Source organism: Pezoporus occidentalis, unplaced genomic scaffold (assembly GCF_034315485.1).
Source record: "Pezoporus occidentalis ecotype Australia unplaced genomic scaffold, CSIRO_AGI_Poc_V1 ctg223, whole genome shotgun sequence".
NCBI classification, from domain to species: Eukaryota; Metazoa; Chordata; class Aves; order Psittaciformes; family Psittacidae; genus Pezoporus; species Pezoporus occidentalis.
Window position 1 is genome coordinate 784,732 of NW_026914106.1, and position 16,040 is coordinate 800,771.

A 16,040-nucleotide genomic window follows, 5' to 3' on the forward strand; every position below is an offset into this window, starting at 1 on the left:
GCCGCGGCCCCCCCGCCCCGCGCCAGCCCCGTCCTGCCGCAACCCCGGCGCCCCGCGGACCCCCCCCCCACGGCGCCCCCCGGCAGGAGGTGAAGCTGAGCGGGAGCGAGCCCCGGCCCCTCGCCCCGGGCTGGGGACAACTGAGGGGGGGCCGCAACATGGCGGAGGCCAAGGAGGAGGGGCCCGCCCCCCGTGCCAGGGTGAGTGGGGGGCGCGAGGGGAGGTCAAAGGGGAGGGGTCACCGGGCGGGTGGGGGCCCTGGGGGCCGGTCCCGCCGGGGCGGGGGCCGCGGCCTCCCCTCGGTGCTGAGCGGCCGGGCCCCGTGGGGGGGGACACGGGCAGCCCCCGGCCGCGGCTGTCCGGTCGCTGCAGCCGTGAGCGGGGCTGCCCCCTCCGCGCTGCGGGGCGCGCTGCCCCCTGAGGCTTGGTTAGCGTCCTTTGGTGCGCAGGGACGAGTGTCCGGGCATCATCTCCATGAGCATCTTTGCTTCACCTGGATGATAAACTTAGAGGTAGCTGGGATCCATCAGCACCACCGGTCTCCTGGTCTAAAACCCACTGTTCTTTATAAATTCACTGTGGTTGTCCATGTCAAACCACAGTCAAGATGGCAGTTTGATCCAGATGCAGGTCCTCGCGCTGTAGCTGGTGTGAGCACCATCAGCTGCTGACCCTGTCATGGGGTCCTCCATCAGCATGGCACTGGGCACCCTCCTCTGCTGGAAGAAATACTTTGTCTTTTAAGAAGTGGTGGAAGGATCTTCGTGGTCCACACCTTGAAGTAACTATGGAAGAATAACTTTTTAACAGGGCTCGATATAATCTTGCAACAAGTGAAGTCCCACTTCCTGTGTCATGTAACTTTGGACTGAAAGCTTCCCTGCAGGAATGAGGTTAAGTTACATTTGTGTGGAAAAGCCCATAGGCTGCTACAAGATTCTGAGCTGTCCACTTCCCTTTTCCCAAAGACGAAGGTGTTTTCCCATTTCCCAGCCTTGAGAAAGACAAGAACACTCAAGTTTTCCATTTCTATATATGAGAAAAGTTTAATTTGCTGGATTTATTTCAAGCAACGTGAAACTTGCGATTGCAGTAAAACTAGTTGCTAAACGGAACAGTTGACCTTCCAGGTTCTGACTGAAGGAGCTGCACAGATGTTTGCTCTGCAGTTCTGAAATGAACATGGTCACAGAGTTGTCTCAGACCTGTGTTTTTTGGACACTTGCACTTATTTATAAGCAAACCCAAAGAATTTTGTGCAGTTTCTTACAGATCCTGCATAAATGTGTAAGTCTTTGGGAGATCAGGATCTTGGCTACCTCAAGAAGTTTAAAGGGAAGAGGCTGCATATAGGACAATAACTTAGGAAATCTTAAATTTCATTCACAGGAGTTGAAATGTTAGTGATGTAAGGAAATACATAATGAGGACAGTCAAGCATTGGAAGAGGTTGCTCAGAAAGGTTATGCTCTATTAATGTCCGGTGGTCTCTTCATGCTTCTTGCCATGATGTGCTCAATTTATCTGTCGTTACCTGGTATTGTCAGTGGAAAAAAAAGATTGCCTTTTTTCTTCTCAAGCTGGCCAGTTATCTGCTAAGGAGTAACAAAACAGTATTATCAAGTTCATGTCCTCTTTATTGGCCTCAGAACAAATAATTTCTCTGTTGGCTAATTATCCGTGAGTTGGAAAGTCCAGAAGTCTCCATCAGTTACTGCTCCATCTGTCCCAGTACATGATGGAAAGCCTTGTGCTGGTGGCATTGACAACATTCTCCACTCCTGCAGGAGCAGAGGAAGGATCCAGGAAAGTGGAGTTGCCCCACATGAGTGAGGAAAGAGAAAGCACAATTTGCCAGTCTAGCTTGAAGGAAAATCCCTTCCTGGTCCCAAGCCTGACAGTGAGGTTAATCTTAATTGTGCCAGAAAGGTTCCTGTGAGATTTTAACAGAGAGTAGTAGCACCAGTGCACTGTGTTCTGTCAGTCTGTAACCTTCAGAGTCTGAGAGGTGAATTTCCTCTTCTCTCCGTTCCAAAACCAGTTTATGCACCAATAAGTTCTTGAGGACGATGGGGAGAAGCGAATCCTTCCCAGTTAATTGATTTACTGATAGAGGCTATGAAGAATGAGATTAACATACTGTAAATACAGGACACTTGTGCATCTTCCATTAAAGCCATAATTAATGAGGTCTTGGAAGACCCGTGTATTTCATTTCTCCATAGCTGTCCAGTTCCCATTCTACAGGAGGTCACAGTGATGGACTCTCCCAAATCCTGTACGTGAGGAATAATGAGCATTTCTCATAAAAAAAAACCTGTTTTCTTTCATAGGGAATAAACAAAGACTAATTTAATAACTTATCCAGAGAGGATCTGAGCAGGTGCTGGTGTGTTCAGGATTGTTCTTTTCAGTATTAAGATCTTTGGCAAATATTGTTATTCCAGAAGCGTTTAGGCTGGAACTGGCTCTTTGCCAGGCCCGTTGTGAGCAGTTGCTGTGTTTTAGCTCAATCCACCATAATGAGCCACAAAGTAAAACAAAGTTTTTGCCAGTGAAAGACTGATGTGGAGGTTTTGTCTAATTTTGATTTAATAGTATCTACAAAGTTTTTATGGCTAAATTTGTATTTTAGAGGTTTGTTTCTGCCCCTAATCAAAACTGGTGCATTTTTCTAAGGAAAAGACACCAACATATTTAACTTTTCATAGTTGCAAAATAATATCAAGATTTACTTGGACGGTGTTTGTATGGGGTTTTTAATTAGTTTATACAAATATTTGTGGCAATTCAACTTTAATTTGCATATTGAATAATATACAATAATATCCTTGTCTTGAACGGTTGATACTTTGAATAGAATGATCATTTATTTAAGCCTGTAGCAGTGCTAACTCCTGTAATGTGACACTCTAGCTCTTGGAAATGAATTTGGTGTGAATAGGTGAACACCCGGTGGCTGCCTCAATAAAACAGCTTTAATTTTGCATGGCTTTAATTAAAAATTGAAGGATCGCCTCATTTAGAAAGGTTTGTGACAGAACTGCTCTCGAATGGTACAAAGACAGTGATGAGAACATTTCTCTGCAAAGGCTTGTGCATCTCTTAGAGGATGCTTTGATGGCAGAAGTTTTGAATTCACCTTCTAAAAACCAAGTGTAACAGATCTCAGTTTTTCCCGTGAGGACTTCTCCCACTTTATGAGATACAGAAAATCAAGTCAGCTCTTTATGCCCACCTTGAGGCCCTTTGCATGATGAGGATAGTGGAAATTAATTCTGACGTTATCTCCACTTTTGTCTTATGTAATGACTGTTGTATCCCACCATTCCTTCCAGACATTCCAATTAACGTTGTCTTTTCCCTCAGTTTATTGCAGTTTTTTGGTAACAAAACCAAAACTTAACTTTTACATTTGGTCCTTTTCCCTTTTGATAGCTGGTCCAGATTCAGAGAAGTGTTAGAAGTCTTCTAAGAGGTTGGAGAAGTTCAGTATCAAAATCTGAGTCTTGGTCCTGAGTTCACCAAGTGCTTGGTCTGAGATCAGGGCTGGGGAGGGTGTAGGAATAATTGCTTTCCATTTGCAATCTTTTTGTGCTTTCTGTACCCAGGTAACAGTTACCTGGGTATTCTCACCTGGGTACTCTGTACTCTTTCTGCCATCAGATGGGAATCCCTGAAAGATCCTCTGCCCTGTCGTGGGGCAGGATGCATTGCTGCTGCAGGAATCTCTTCATTTCCTTTGTAAAAAGAGGGAACCTGAATCACTGGCCTAATAAACTAATGTTTAGTTGTCTAAATTTAGGTAAGAAGAGCCTGAGACAGAATTAGCACAACTGTACAGAGTTATTCCTACAGGAGAGATTTTGGAGTACTTGCTTTCTTTTATTATTTTTTTTAATAACTTGTGTGTTTTTTTGAATCTTGATATTTGTTATAACAGTCTAAAAAGCATTTCATCTTTATTAAATGGCTTTATTTGCCCAAGAAAGCCTTTATGGAATACAGTTTAGCTAATGCAGACTATTAAGCTTAATATTTCCTGGCAAGAGTTGTTACAGTGCTCTGCAAAAAAATTAAACTTTCTGTGTTTTTTGGCAAAATATCTGCTATCTCAAAATTGACTAGATTGGTTAAATATGTTTTAAGACACATTGGGGTGAGGATTCCAGTACAAGGCAAGCGTTAGCTCTGTCACTTACCTGCAGGCAGAAGAGCGAAGCAGAGGTGGCTCAGTGGTTGGACCTCTCACTCTGATGCTGTTCAAGTACTTGCAGGCATTTTGTGCAGTCTTGTTTGTTCATAGAACAGGGCAATTCTTGGGGCTGCATGAAGCCACCAGTCACATAGTACCAGTGGCGTTTCTGTGGGGTTTTACTGGTGTTCAGGCAGTTCATTCTCAAGGGCCTTGGTTACTTGTAATAGTATCTGCAAAGAAGGTGAAACATCCAACTGAACTGCCTGTTGTAGAACCACTTCTTCACAGGAAAAGAAATAGTAAATCCAACCAGGGCAAAAACTACAAATGGGGCTGGAGTTGTAGGTTTGATGAGAGCTGGCAGCAAACTCTTACAATAAGGGAAAGACTTGTAGAACCGAATGGTAGATAAGCTGATTCACCAGTGTGGGCTATTAACATCTAAACCATTCTGTGAAGGAGGGCTGATGATCCCCGCTGCGTTTATCAACAAGCAGAAGGTGCTATGTTTGTCAGTTTGCCCAGTTTGCATGAAAACCATCTTGTAGGCTTCCTTTTTGGGGACAGATTATAATGAAAAGCAGACTTCAGCTTACACCTTTCACTTTCTTTAAAGATCAATTGACAGAAGGTTGGGGGGTTTCCCTTTTATTAAGGTAATTATTAAGAAGTGGTTACTGAGATGGTTCATTATCCTCTTGGGGGAGACATTGAGTAGAAGGATCTTTGGGAGGTTATAGTGCCGGTCCTGCACCCCAGATTCTTACCCTCGCTGCTTCTTAGTTGTTTTATATGGACTGGTTTTCCCTTAAAAGATGTGGTGACGTCTCTCTCTTTAAGAGCTGCTCAGCTTCTGAATTCAGTGGAATTAAAGGGATTGCTTGCTTTGTAGAACATGATCTTCTAAAGAGCTATACTTCTGAAAGCTTGGCCAGAAGTATACATTTGTAATCTGGGCAGTGCTGTCTTCCTTGTGGGATGCTAAAATATGGAACTAAAATGAAATACTTGGTTTGGAGTAATTACGCACTGAGTATCACAGCAGAAACATCCATTGTTATGATATGGAGCCTGCTCTGATTTTGGTGATTTTTACATCCAGTTTAGTTTTTCTGACTTATGCTGTGAGAAATGGGAATTCCCTTTATTTCAGCTCACTTACGGATTTAGTGTAACCGAAATCCCAGTGTCAGTGGTGGTTTGTAGTGCCTTCAACAGGAGCAGGAAAGTTCAGCGCATAGCCATAGTGAGGTTTTGAGGAGAGAAGTTCTTTGTTTTTAAAGGAAAGCCTTTCTTGTGGATGTCTTGGTCTGTTTGCTTGCTTGATGTGTGTTTTGTGTCTGGGTGTGTTTGCTAATTGCCAAAGCCCACACGTCTAGCAGGCTTCAAATCAGCACATCAAACTAATGTCTTTCAGAAACCCATTGCAAGGTGAAGCCTTCTTTGTGGAGCTGCTTCCTTCTCAAATCCATGTTTTGTGGGCAGATGGGAGAAGGGCTCTACTTTTTGTAGGTAGGTTAAAACCACTGATCATTCGGAGTAAGCAGGGCACGCTGTAACTTTCTGTGTGTTGACAGGCTCATCTACTTGCTCCTGTACAGGTTGGTAACAGGCTGCAGCCTGTGTGTGCATGTTGGGTGGATCTGAAACCATGAAGTCAACAGGGGCTTTGTTTGGAATTAGCCTGTGAATATTCGGGCAGCTCAGGGATGTCTGGAATAGCTGGGGATAGACAGGCAATACACCGATGTGCTGAACCCTGTGCTGTCTGGTGAATCAGTCGGTATTCTAAAACCGCACAAGTGAAGGGCACCAACATGTGTCTGAATCTTCTTTCCTGAGACTTAAAGACTGAAGATGCAAATTGACGGTGAAGTTAGTGAGATGCAAGGTGTGAATGTGTTTCTTGAACAGAAAGATAGGGAGCCACAAGAAACTGAAAAATGCCTGCCTTTGTTTATGTGTAGAGATGGGTGTTTAGGATTTGCCCGTCCCGGTATCAATTTCATTCCTCTTAGCCTCGATTAAAAATGATCTTTTGAAGTCTTGAGCGTGGCTCAGCCGCCCAGGGAAGCCTCAAGGACTCAGAATCCTCCAGGCTCCCTCTCGGAGCCTCCCCGCCGGCGGCTCCGAACCCGTTCTCCCCTGTGAAGAGCCACGCGTGGTGCCCCGCAGCGCAGGGCCGCAGCCGGGGCTGCTAGGGGGCTCTGCAGGCCCCGCGCCGCACGCCGAGCTCTATGGCTAGCCTGACCCCGCCGGGTTCTCTTCCTGCCGCAGCCGTTCTTTTCCTGTAGCAGGTTATCTGCAGCAGGCTGGCTCTTTGTTACCCTCTGCTCGTCCCTCCCCAGGTGCTCCGGAGGTAGGAATCGATAGGGCTGGCTGTGTTTCGGTAGGAAGCAGCTCCGGGAGAGACCCGCTGCTTGACTGTGCTCGTACCGCGGAGCTTTCCCATAGCAGGGGTGCAGCGCGGCTGGCATCCCTTCCAGGGGTGTCATGTGTAAAAGGTCAGGGGGTGCTTCCTGAGCTCAGCCCTCCCGCTTCAGGAGTAGCGATTACAATTTTGATTACTTTTTTCTTCCAAGTTGTGTCTTCCTTATCAGTTTAATGATTTCTGGAGTTTGGGGGTGGGGGGAGGGTTGTGCTGTGTGTACAGGGACAAGGCAATTGTACAGACCAGAAACTGAGAACCATCTCTGACTAATTTTAATTGCAGTTTTCTTAACATCTGCTTCCTTTCCACAGTTTGCTTACGGATGCAGTAAAACCTAGGATCAAACTTCAAAAGGCCTGCTAGAAAGATATGTGCCTGTGTATGTAAAGTTGTGGTGCTGTTTTGTTCATTTAAAGAAATCCTCTGGTTTGCAGTCAAAACAAGGTTGTAGCCATAGGCACCTTCTCTCTTTATATTGCACCAAAATAATGCATTAGTTGCTTGATTTATGGATGCTGTGGCACCATTCGAGTATTGAACAGGTTTTTAGTTATTTCCAATTAGCACATTAGATTCAAGTGTAAACAGTGTGCTTCTGTCACCTGCTCCAAGCAAAGCCAGCTTAGTGCTGAGGATGTAGCACTGTTCCTCTGGAGTCCTATTTACAGTTGTTAAACAATAGCAGCATACCTACTGGATTATTATTTTTTATATAAAAGCAATACTGTCTTTATATAAATAGTGAACTAAAGCAAAACACATTGGTTCCAGGAATACCTGACTGTTTTGTCACCATTTCTGTATTCTTGTTTCCTTTATTTAGTGCTATCTGAGTGCTAGTGAGGCAGAGTCACTAAGGAAAATGTATTCTAAACCATTTCATTTTGCTAATATCAAGCTTCAGTTGTTCTGTCTTAAGCTCTTAGGGAATGTTCACTACCTAAAAGCACTAAGTATTATTAAACTATTCTCTGGCAAAATACTAGCCAAAGTGCTTGAATGGAGGTGTTTTAAAATACGATGTCCTGGAGTTTTGTTGTACAACTTCAAGTGCTTTTTGAGAACTGTGTTGAGGAGTTAAAGCTTAGAGTATTTTAACAGAAATCTTACTGTTCTTGAGCCTTTCCACTCTGTAGTTATTTAGGACTTAATCTGGGATATTTGAGTGCCTTGTCTTAATTCTGTCAAAAGGACCCATAGGGAATGCCATCCAATGCATCAGGTTTGTGTTTGCCTCGAGGGTACTTTTATTCCACTAATGACCAAATCTTTAAAAATCTGAGCAGAAGAAATAAAGGGAATTGAGAGTGATGGCAACTGACCAGGACTGGTGAGAGAGGAAATTGCCTTGCAGAAATGAAATAGAATAATGTAGAAATAGGAAGGTGGGCATTATTGTTTACATTTCTGTGTAATGCAAGACCAGTGACAGCCAATTTATGTGACTGATTAAGGTGATTTCATGTAACTATTGCTATACAAAATTTCCTTCTGAGATGGCATTAAACAAGATTGTAATAGGATTCAGGAAGGGAACAGAAATGTATGTAATTGAGGGACTATCCCACACTCATTCAGAAAAAAATATATGAGCCCTCATCAAGGGCTTATGCCAGTTATAGACTGCTATGGAATGAGTAATTTATGGGGGAGATATATATATATGTATATATTTATGTGTATGCAAATACGTATGTATCCACATAGAAGCATACAAACACTTCCCCTAGTTTCCTCTCTTTGGTTTTATACCGTGTGGGAGTTCTGATGCTGTTCACCATCAGAAACTAGATGGTGGTTAGATAAGACTGCTCATATTATCAGATGCTGAAGTTCCTGTTATATAAATACTTCTAGTGGAAGCTTTTGACCACAGACATAGATCTTCCTCTGCACCTAAAACCTCTGAAAGGAAGAAAATATTCAAGATCTCTTTATTCTGGTAGCCTCACAAAAGAAAGAGAAAAGAAACAAAATAGGGTGGGGTTTTTTTCTTAGGATGACCTTGTGGTTGGGAAGTGTTTTGGATTCCTTCCAGGTAGATTGTAAATGTTTTCCAACTTGTCCAAAATATTTCTGGTAGTCTCTAATGTGCTCTTGCAGGTGGCCCCTTGTGCTGACTTCAAATGAAACAGAGAGGTCCAGACTGCAAAATGTATTCTTTCCCTAATAACGGCGTTTCTGGTCTTGTCACCTATTAGTAAAAGATCTGTTATCTCCAGAGGAGGAGGAATACCCAGGGCTTGGATCTATAAGGTAACCGGGACTGTAGTAGAACCTGGAATACTTTTCCACAGGTACTCTGGATCTCAAAAGAGTTAAAGAACTACTTTGATACAAACCTACTTCAAGAAAAGGATGAGCAAATGCTTCGTCTCAGCTGAAAACTTCTCTTGCTTGACCTACAAATTGTGTGAGACTTTTTTGGAGAAGAAAGAGCATTACTGACAGGAAGCAAGAAAAGCATCAGGGGAGGTCAGTGTAGAGAAAAGGACCCAGGCTATCTTGGTTTTGCCTCCCAGGGCTTCATTTTCTGATATTATTATCAAATGGCAACAAGTTCCTCTTTCTGTTCTTCTACAAAACCTGTACAGCACCACTGTGTGTGTCCTCAGCACCTGGTGTTAGCGCTAAGTATATCCACTATTTATGGGGATTCATTTTACACTGGTGTAAACTTGGTTGACTACAAGTGGACTTCCAGGTCAACATTAAACTTGCATCTCTGGAGACATCCGAGGATCGTTACAGTTGTAGCAGGACTCAGGCCTTCCTGGAAGGTGTTTCCTTAGTTTTTCCCTCTAGATAATTACCACAAATTGACTTGCATCAGCCTTGTAGAAATGTGTAACTTTCTTTTTTCCCTTGGGTTCTGTATTTCACTTTTTCAGCCTCAAGTGTCTGTTCAGAGAAGCTGGAAAGTTTTGGTGAAGTATCAAAGTGTCTTGATCTTCACAGTGCTGGACAGATTCTTGCTATTTCATGTGTGTCATATTAAGCTGAAGCAGTCAACTCTTCTTGTAGACCTGGAAGCGATAGTAGAAAGAGACTGATGGGCTTTTTGCTGTCAGATGGACCTTGGGAAAATATGTTGTCATCCTTTCCCGGAGCTGGCTGCTATCAAACTGATAGTTCCCATCACAGTCTTGTAGAATATTGGATTTATCAACTAAATGACTTGAGTTAAATGAAATTAGAGATCATCCCTTTGCTACCAAATCCCATTACTTTACTTAAGATGGCTTAAGAATTGAAGTGTGAGCAGGATCTACCAGAAAAGAAAGTGTTGAGTTAGAGACGTAAAGGAGGGATGACTTCAGTGAATTGCTGTTATATTTTAGGCAGAAGGGAAGGATGCTAATGAGTTGGACGTTCTAAAGGAAACTTTTATTATGCCGGGTGCTCATAGTTCTTCAGACAGCAGTGCAGCATGCCACCAATTTTAATGTCTGGCAGAGAATATTTAATGTAAATGGATGTTTTGCACCGCATTCAGCGTTGTCAGCTGGTTGTCCTTCAGTTACACTCCCACTGACACCCATTGTCTTGTTACTGTCAGGAAGTTAACCATTACATTTTGCTGTTCCTGGAAAGGGGACGTTCCCTGGTAGGGAGAGGAAACCTTCAGGTCTGTGCAGCCCATGTCAGTGGCAGCTGGATATGCTGCTGTTTTGCCATTTAGAATGTTCAGAGGAAGTGAAGGATCACAGAGCATCAAAGGGGGAAGAATCTATGATCCTGACCTGGTACAAGTATGTCACATAAAAGTGCAAATCTTGACATGTGCTTCCCTCCCTTCTCTCCTCCGCCTTCTCTGGGAAGCAAGCTAACTCTGAATTGTCATTGTGTCCTTTTTTTATGTACTTGTGAACCTGTTAGGGTAAATGTGACTTCTCAGTGATGTGAGAGTCTTAATCCATAGAACTTTGCTTGGGATGAGAAACGAAGGAGGTGGAGTTGTGACCCTTCTTGTTGGTTTTGGTTTTCATCGGGTACTTTTTAGCAAAGTCCATGGCAGCTGACCAAGATAATGATACAGTGCTTTCCTTTTTACAGTTTGAAGATAAATCTGATGCGGTATTTGATATTGCAGAAAAATGTAAGTATCTTTATTTATTTATATAAGGCCACAGTTTCCCAAACGTTCCTCAGAAGTATCATTGCTGCTGAAAAAGACTGTTTGCCCTTCTCCACGCCCTTGCTGCTCATTCCCTTCATGCATTGCCTTCCCCACAAGTGTTACAGATGAGGTGCATTTAATGTTTTTTTCGTTAGTTTTACTCAGTTCAGCTTCTGCTTCACTGTGTGGTGAGTGGGACGGAACTGTTCCTTATGTCAGCAATGTTTTACCAGTAATGTTGGCCCGAGAAGGTTTAGAGTATCTGAGGAATTGCAGCATCAAACAGATTAGCAAAGGACGCTTGCCCTTGTCCTTTGTTACATGTAAAGTTGGTGAATTTTCTGACTGTTGTTTTTTTTTTCTCCCTAGGTGGTGAAATTCTGGATGCAGAAATGTCAGAGGACACTGACAACAACCTAACGCCTGCCCTCGACAGCATATCTTATGGAATACAGAATCGAACAGGATCTGAAAACTCACTGCTGGACGATGATGATGAGGATGAGGATGATTTCTTTCTGAACTCTGGGGATCTTGCTGGCATACCTGTTGTGGGGAGTGACAATGAAGATGAACAGAATTTCACTCCAAAAGACACTCTTTCTTCAGCGATTTCTGATGAAGACCATTTGGAAGAGGGCAAGAGAGTTACAGATCATGACTTGGACAGTGAAAAAGAAATTCAGGTTCAGAATGCAATCCAAAAGGATCTCTCTTCACCATTTGAGCAGAGCCCTGTATTTAAATCAACTCGGAAAGATTTTAGCATAACAAGAGATAATGGCAAAGAGACTTTCTCAGCAAAGGACAAGAATAGAGAAGGACAGTTTCAAGAACGTGAAAAACGGTTGGAAAAAATCCCAAAAGATACGGATTCTAGATTGAAAAGCAGTTTTCTTGACAAAGCAGGTAACTGTTGGCATCGTAGACCTGGCTACCCGGCAAAGAGGAAGAAAGAACTAGACAGAAATCAGCAATAGGGCTAGTTATTAAAAACACCATCTTGTTGAAGAGAATATGTAGAGCTGTACTCAGGAAAGCATTTCATAAAGAACCCTAAACCATGGTGAACTCTGGAGTAAAACCATGAGTTGCAGAAGGGCCTGACAGCATTAGGGGGGGTCTCATCTTCCACAGCTTGTTTCAAAGCCTCAACATATCCTTTGTTGCTGTGGTTTTCTAAACCAAGCTGGGTGACAATTCAAGCTTCCTTTTGTTTTGTCTTCAGTGTATTTTACAGACCTTGGAACTCCTTAAAGGAAAAGTTGAAGAAGTTTAGTTGAAGTTGATAGCTGGGAAAGATTTTTTTGGAGCAAAGTACCGATTCTTCATGAATGTGCACATATTTAAAGCAGCATGCATTTGGTAGTATCAGCACAGAAAGGCCTGCTAGAAATGTGTTAGTGTCTGCAGGAAGTCAGCCAGAGAGTAGCTTGAGATCTGCTTTTCCTGGGAGAGTGCTCTCCTTCTGCCTCAGATACTTGTGTCTTGGACTTTGTCCAGCCAACATGGAGAGAAGCAGAGATGCCTGTGATCTGTTTCTCATTTGAGGGAGCCTGACAGTCACCAGTAATCTTTCTGCCCACACACTTGGTTTTGACTTCCCAAGCTCCAAAAGTTACAGTAGAAGGGTGAATGAAGGAGTTAGGAATAACCAGGCTGGAATGTGTGATTTAATTGTATTCCGAAGACTGTGTGGAGAGAGGGTTGGTCAGCAAGTGAGAGCCTCCTGGCTGCTTGTTCAGATTCACAGCTTACAATTCTGGTATTTAAACTTTGTACGTCTAGTAACAGCATCTTAAAATCAGTGCTTCCAGGTGGCACAAGTGATAGAGAAGCAATACAGATGTTTTTAAAATAAAGAAGAGTTAAAGATGTCTCATTACTTTTACCTTCAGGTGGAAATCAAGTGAGGAATATTTCTGTGCAAAAGATGTGCTTCAGACAATTGTAAATAGTTGCAGTTACAAGGTTGTGGCTGAAAGCTGTGCAGCCTCAGGTAGAGCACTCAGTAATTGAAATAGAAATAGTAAATGCTCGATAGGCAGCATCCAGGATCCAGAATTTTTACAAGGTATGTGCTGGAAAAGCTACTGTTTCCTGGGAAAGAGAGCAAAGGCAAAAAAGAGTAGAACAGGAAAGAAAAGGATGAAAGTTGTTGCTCTGAAAGATATTCTGTGATTTAGATGTTGAAACCCGGGAGAGTTCAGAACCCACAGGGGTGTAGAAAATTCTGAAGGAACGGTTTGCCTCAGAGTATCACAGCCATTTTTCTGGAATAGAAAAATAATGACCCAATAGAATAATAATAAAATGTCAGTTCTCCTTAAGGAATACCATCTTATTTGCAGGGAGGAGAAAAGGAAGTAGTTTAACGCTTCTGAGGTGCTGCCAGACTATGGGGTTGGGGATCAGCATGAGACTCTAGATAGCTTTAAAGGAAATGCATTGGACTCTGTATTCATTTATATTTAATGTATATGTTTTCCTCAGTTCATAATCAAGTAGAAGAAACATTACGGACGCAGTTAGCTCCACAAACTCCAGAAACTAACTTCAGGGTAAGCTATAGATCTTTCAACCACTTTTGCAAGTGCAGCAATATACTGGAATAATTCAAAATACGTATTTTGTATTTGAGTGTAAATTTTGAGTATCAGGAAAACTGATCTTCTGACTCTTAGCCATCTTTCCTACTTAAGCAGTGCATATTATTTTGTAAAAGTTTGCTGACCCTCTCTTTGGATTGAGGATTCTTTTGGTAGCCACTGTGATGTTCAGCATGGTCTGACTGACTGGTGAGCCGAATCTAGACCTGGATGCATCCATCTGGCCTGCTGCCTTTTTTCCAGATAAGACAGGGAACAGCTTTATCAACAGGAGACGCTGCCCAAACAACTGAATGCCCCTACTGACAACCAACTTAAAGAGCTGGGTGGCTTCTGCTTTGTCCAGAGGAGTGAAAAGGATTGGGGGTGGGATGACAGAGGGTGCTGCAGGGAGGTAGGGGCAGCAGCTTGCTGCCCATCGTGTCTCTCCCACCTTCCAGTGGCAGGACCCATTTCTCTTGGTCTGCAACAGAAACTCCCCTTGGTAGCAGCCCAACTCCTAATGGCAGTTGCAGGAGGGTGAATTCTTTTTCATATTATTGTTTCAGGAGTCTAGCTACCTATTTTCTAGTAAGGAATCTATTGGACAAGAGCTGGGGAATTCCTTTGCACCAAATATTAGAATTAAGGAGGAGCCTTTGGATGACGAATATGATAAAGCTATGGCCCCACAGCAGGGACTGTTAGACAGAATTAAAGATGAACCTGATAATTCCAAGGTAAGTTTCCCATTGCATTTCTCATTTTGGTCTGACAACTGACCGCATAAGCTGGATGAAAATCCAGCGATTTATTTGGTTTGTTGACCGAAATTTAACTAGTTTAGTAGAAGGATTTTTCCCTCTTAAGCCACCATGAAACCCAGACTCCCAACTTTTTGATGTCATGTTACCATGTCACTGAAAATGTTTTGCTTTTCAGTTAGAGACAAAGCAAAGTGCCATAAAACTTTGATGATTTAATCTGTGTCAGTGTAGACACTTTATCTCAACTTGGTCTCCCTAGGAAATAAAATGCAGATCATGTTTCACTGAACACCTTGTGAGTAGTCAGAGAGATGTGTAGTTGAAATGACACATTGCTGCTACTTCCCTCTTAAAGGTTCTCTTTGCAAGCACAGTGGTTCATTGCTTTTCTTGTTCTAAATTAACACTTACAGGTCTTACCTTAGCAAAGCATTTAAATATGTGTAGGTCAGTGAAGTCAATTTAAGCATGTGTTCAGGAGACTTTTTCACTTGAGGCTGACATTTTTTATGGTGATATAGGGACAAGTCCACTAATTGCAAAATGGAGAAAGTCTGACCTATGGATTGAGTGGTTCTGGAGTGAGGACTGCTGAGCTCTAGCTGGTCTCTTTGCCACTGGTTTGCTGCAGGACACCAGGGAAATGATCTGTGTTGCAGTTCCTGTCTCCTCACTGCTAATGTTTAGGTTACATGCCAAAATTTACCTGGAATTAAAGGTGTGCAGCTCTTCCAAGAACATCCCACTTGCATCGGCACGAGAGTGATGGTGTTCTTATGCAGGTGTTAGTTTTTCTACCATCGCTCTGTACTTCTGCTAAACCTCCTCTACTCCCTGGGCCTATCTTCCCAATGTGTTTTCTCCTTTTCCCCTGATACTCTTGGTTTAATAAAATAAAGATGAAAACAAAGTGTTTGAAACTATTGAGATTTCACTGCTCTCCTGTTTTGTTTAGTGTCATGAGATTGGGTTTATTTTTCCTTAAGTGTATATAACGTCAAACCACGTATAGGTTGGTTAAATCTCTATTCTCTGAACTCCTAGGATGGCATCTGTTGTGTGGATTTGTGGGGAATGCAATGCAAGATGTCTGTGGTTATCAAAGATCATATTAATAAGTAAAAGTGAAGACTGAAGGATTTAAATATCTGTTGTGGTTTAGATGGACATTATCAAATACTGTATTGTCCAAAATACTAATTCCTGGAGTAAAATCCTGGAATCATCAACTCTGCCTGATATGGGAGAAGTATGAGAACTGATGAAGGTTCATTTTGTTTTGCTTTAGATTGGAATGAATGTGGGGGTTTGTTGGTTTTTTTGTTCATTCTGAAAGAGAAGAGCATTTCTGGCTGTGACCAATAGTTGGAGCTGAACTTCTTGGTTTTCAACACAGTTTCACTGCTGTGAAACTATGCTTGATCATGCACAGTTGATGTCAGGATTTGCCTCTTACTGACTAAGGATAAAACTGCAGTTAAAATGCTTAAAATCCTGTCTGTCTGCAAAGAACTAGTTTTTAAATTGTTCTATTAAAGAAATGGTGCTTTAAACCCCATCATCACAGCATGTGCATGCACAGCTTAAAAGCTTCTCTCACTTGAGCTTTGAACGTTTCAGTCTGATGATGAATGAATACCGTTGCCTGTACTCCTGGGAAACCTGTTGAGAAATCGTTTGGTAGCCTTAGTATAGAAACTTGCCATTTTCCCACAGGAATAAGAGAAGCGTTAAGTTTAAGCATGTATTACATGGATGCTGGTGTGTGATTTTAGGAGATGGCTTAAGCTGAGGGAGCAGCTTGGTGCCACTGAGAAGTGAGAGCTTAACTTTGCTCAGTGATTTTGAATTGGCTTACCTTGCAGCCAGACAGCAACTGTGAATTGAGCTCAGTCATAACATGACATCATGCCTCACTACTCTCAGATGACTGTAA

At 42.6% G+C, this 16,040-nt stretch overlaps 1 protein-coding gene across 11 annotated transcripts in view; it reads left to right on the plus strand.

Annotated features, from left to right (window-relative positions):
* The window catches only part of ZMYM4 (zinc finger MYM-type containing 4), a 36,446-nt gene continuing 20,406 nt past the window's right edge, over positions 1 to 16,040 (plus strand). The window contains exons 1-5 of one of the 11 annotated variants that reach the window (XM_062620716.1): positions 34 to 200; positions 10,686 to 10,728; positions 11,119 to 11,658; positions 13,243 to 13,310; positions 13,907 to 14,077. In XM_062620716.1, coding sequence (XP_062476700.1) covers positions 159 to 200; positions 10,686 to 10,728; positions 11,119 to 11,658; positions 13,243 to 13,310; positions 13,907 to 14,077 — 864 coding nt within the window. In that variant the 5' untranslated portion in view covers positions 34 to 158. The other 10 variants (XM_062620709.1, XM_062620711.1, XM_062620712.1 and 7 more) reach the window with 10 other exon arrangements.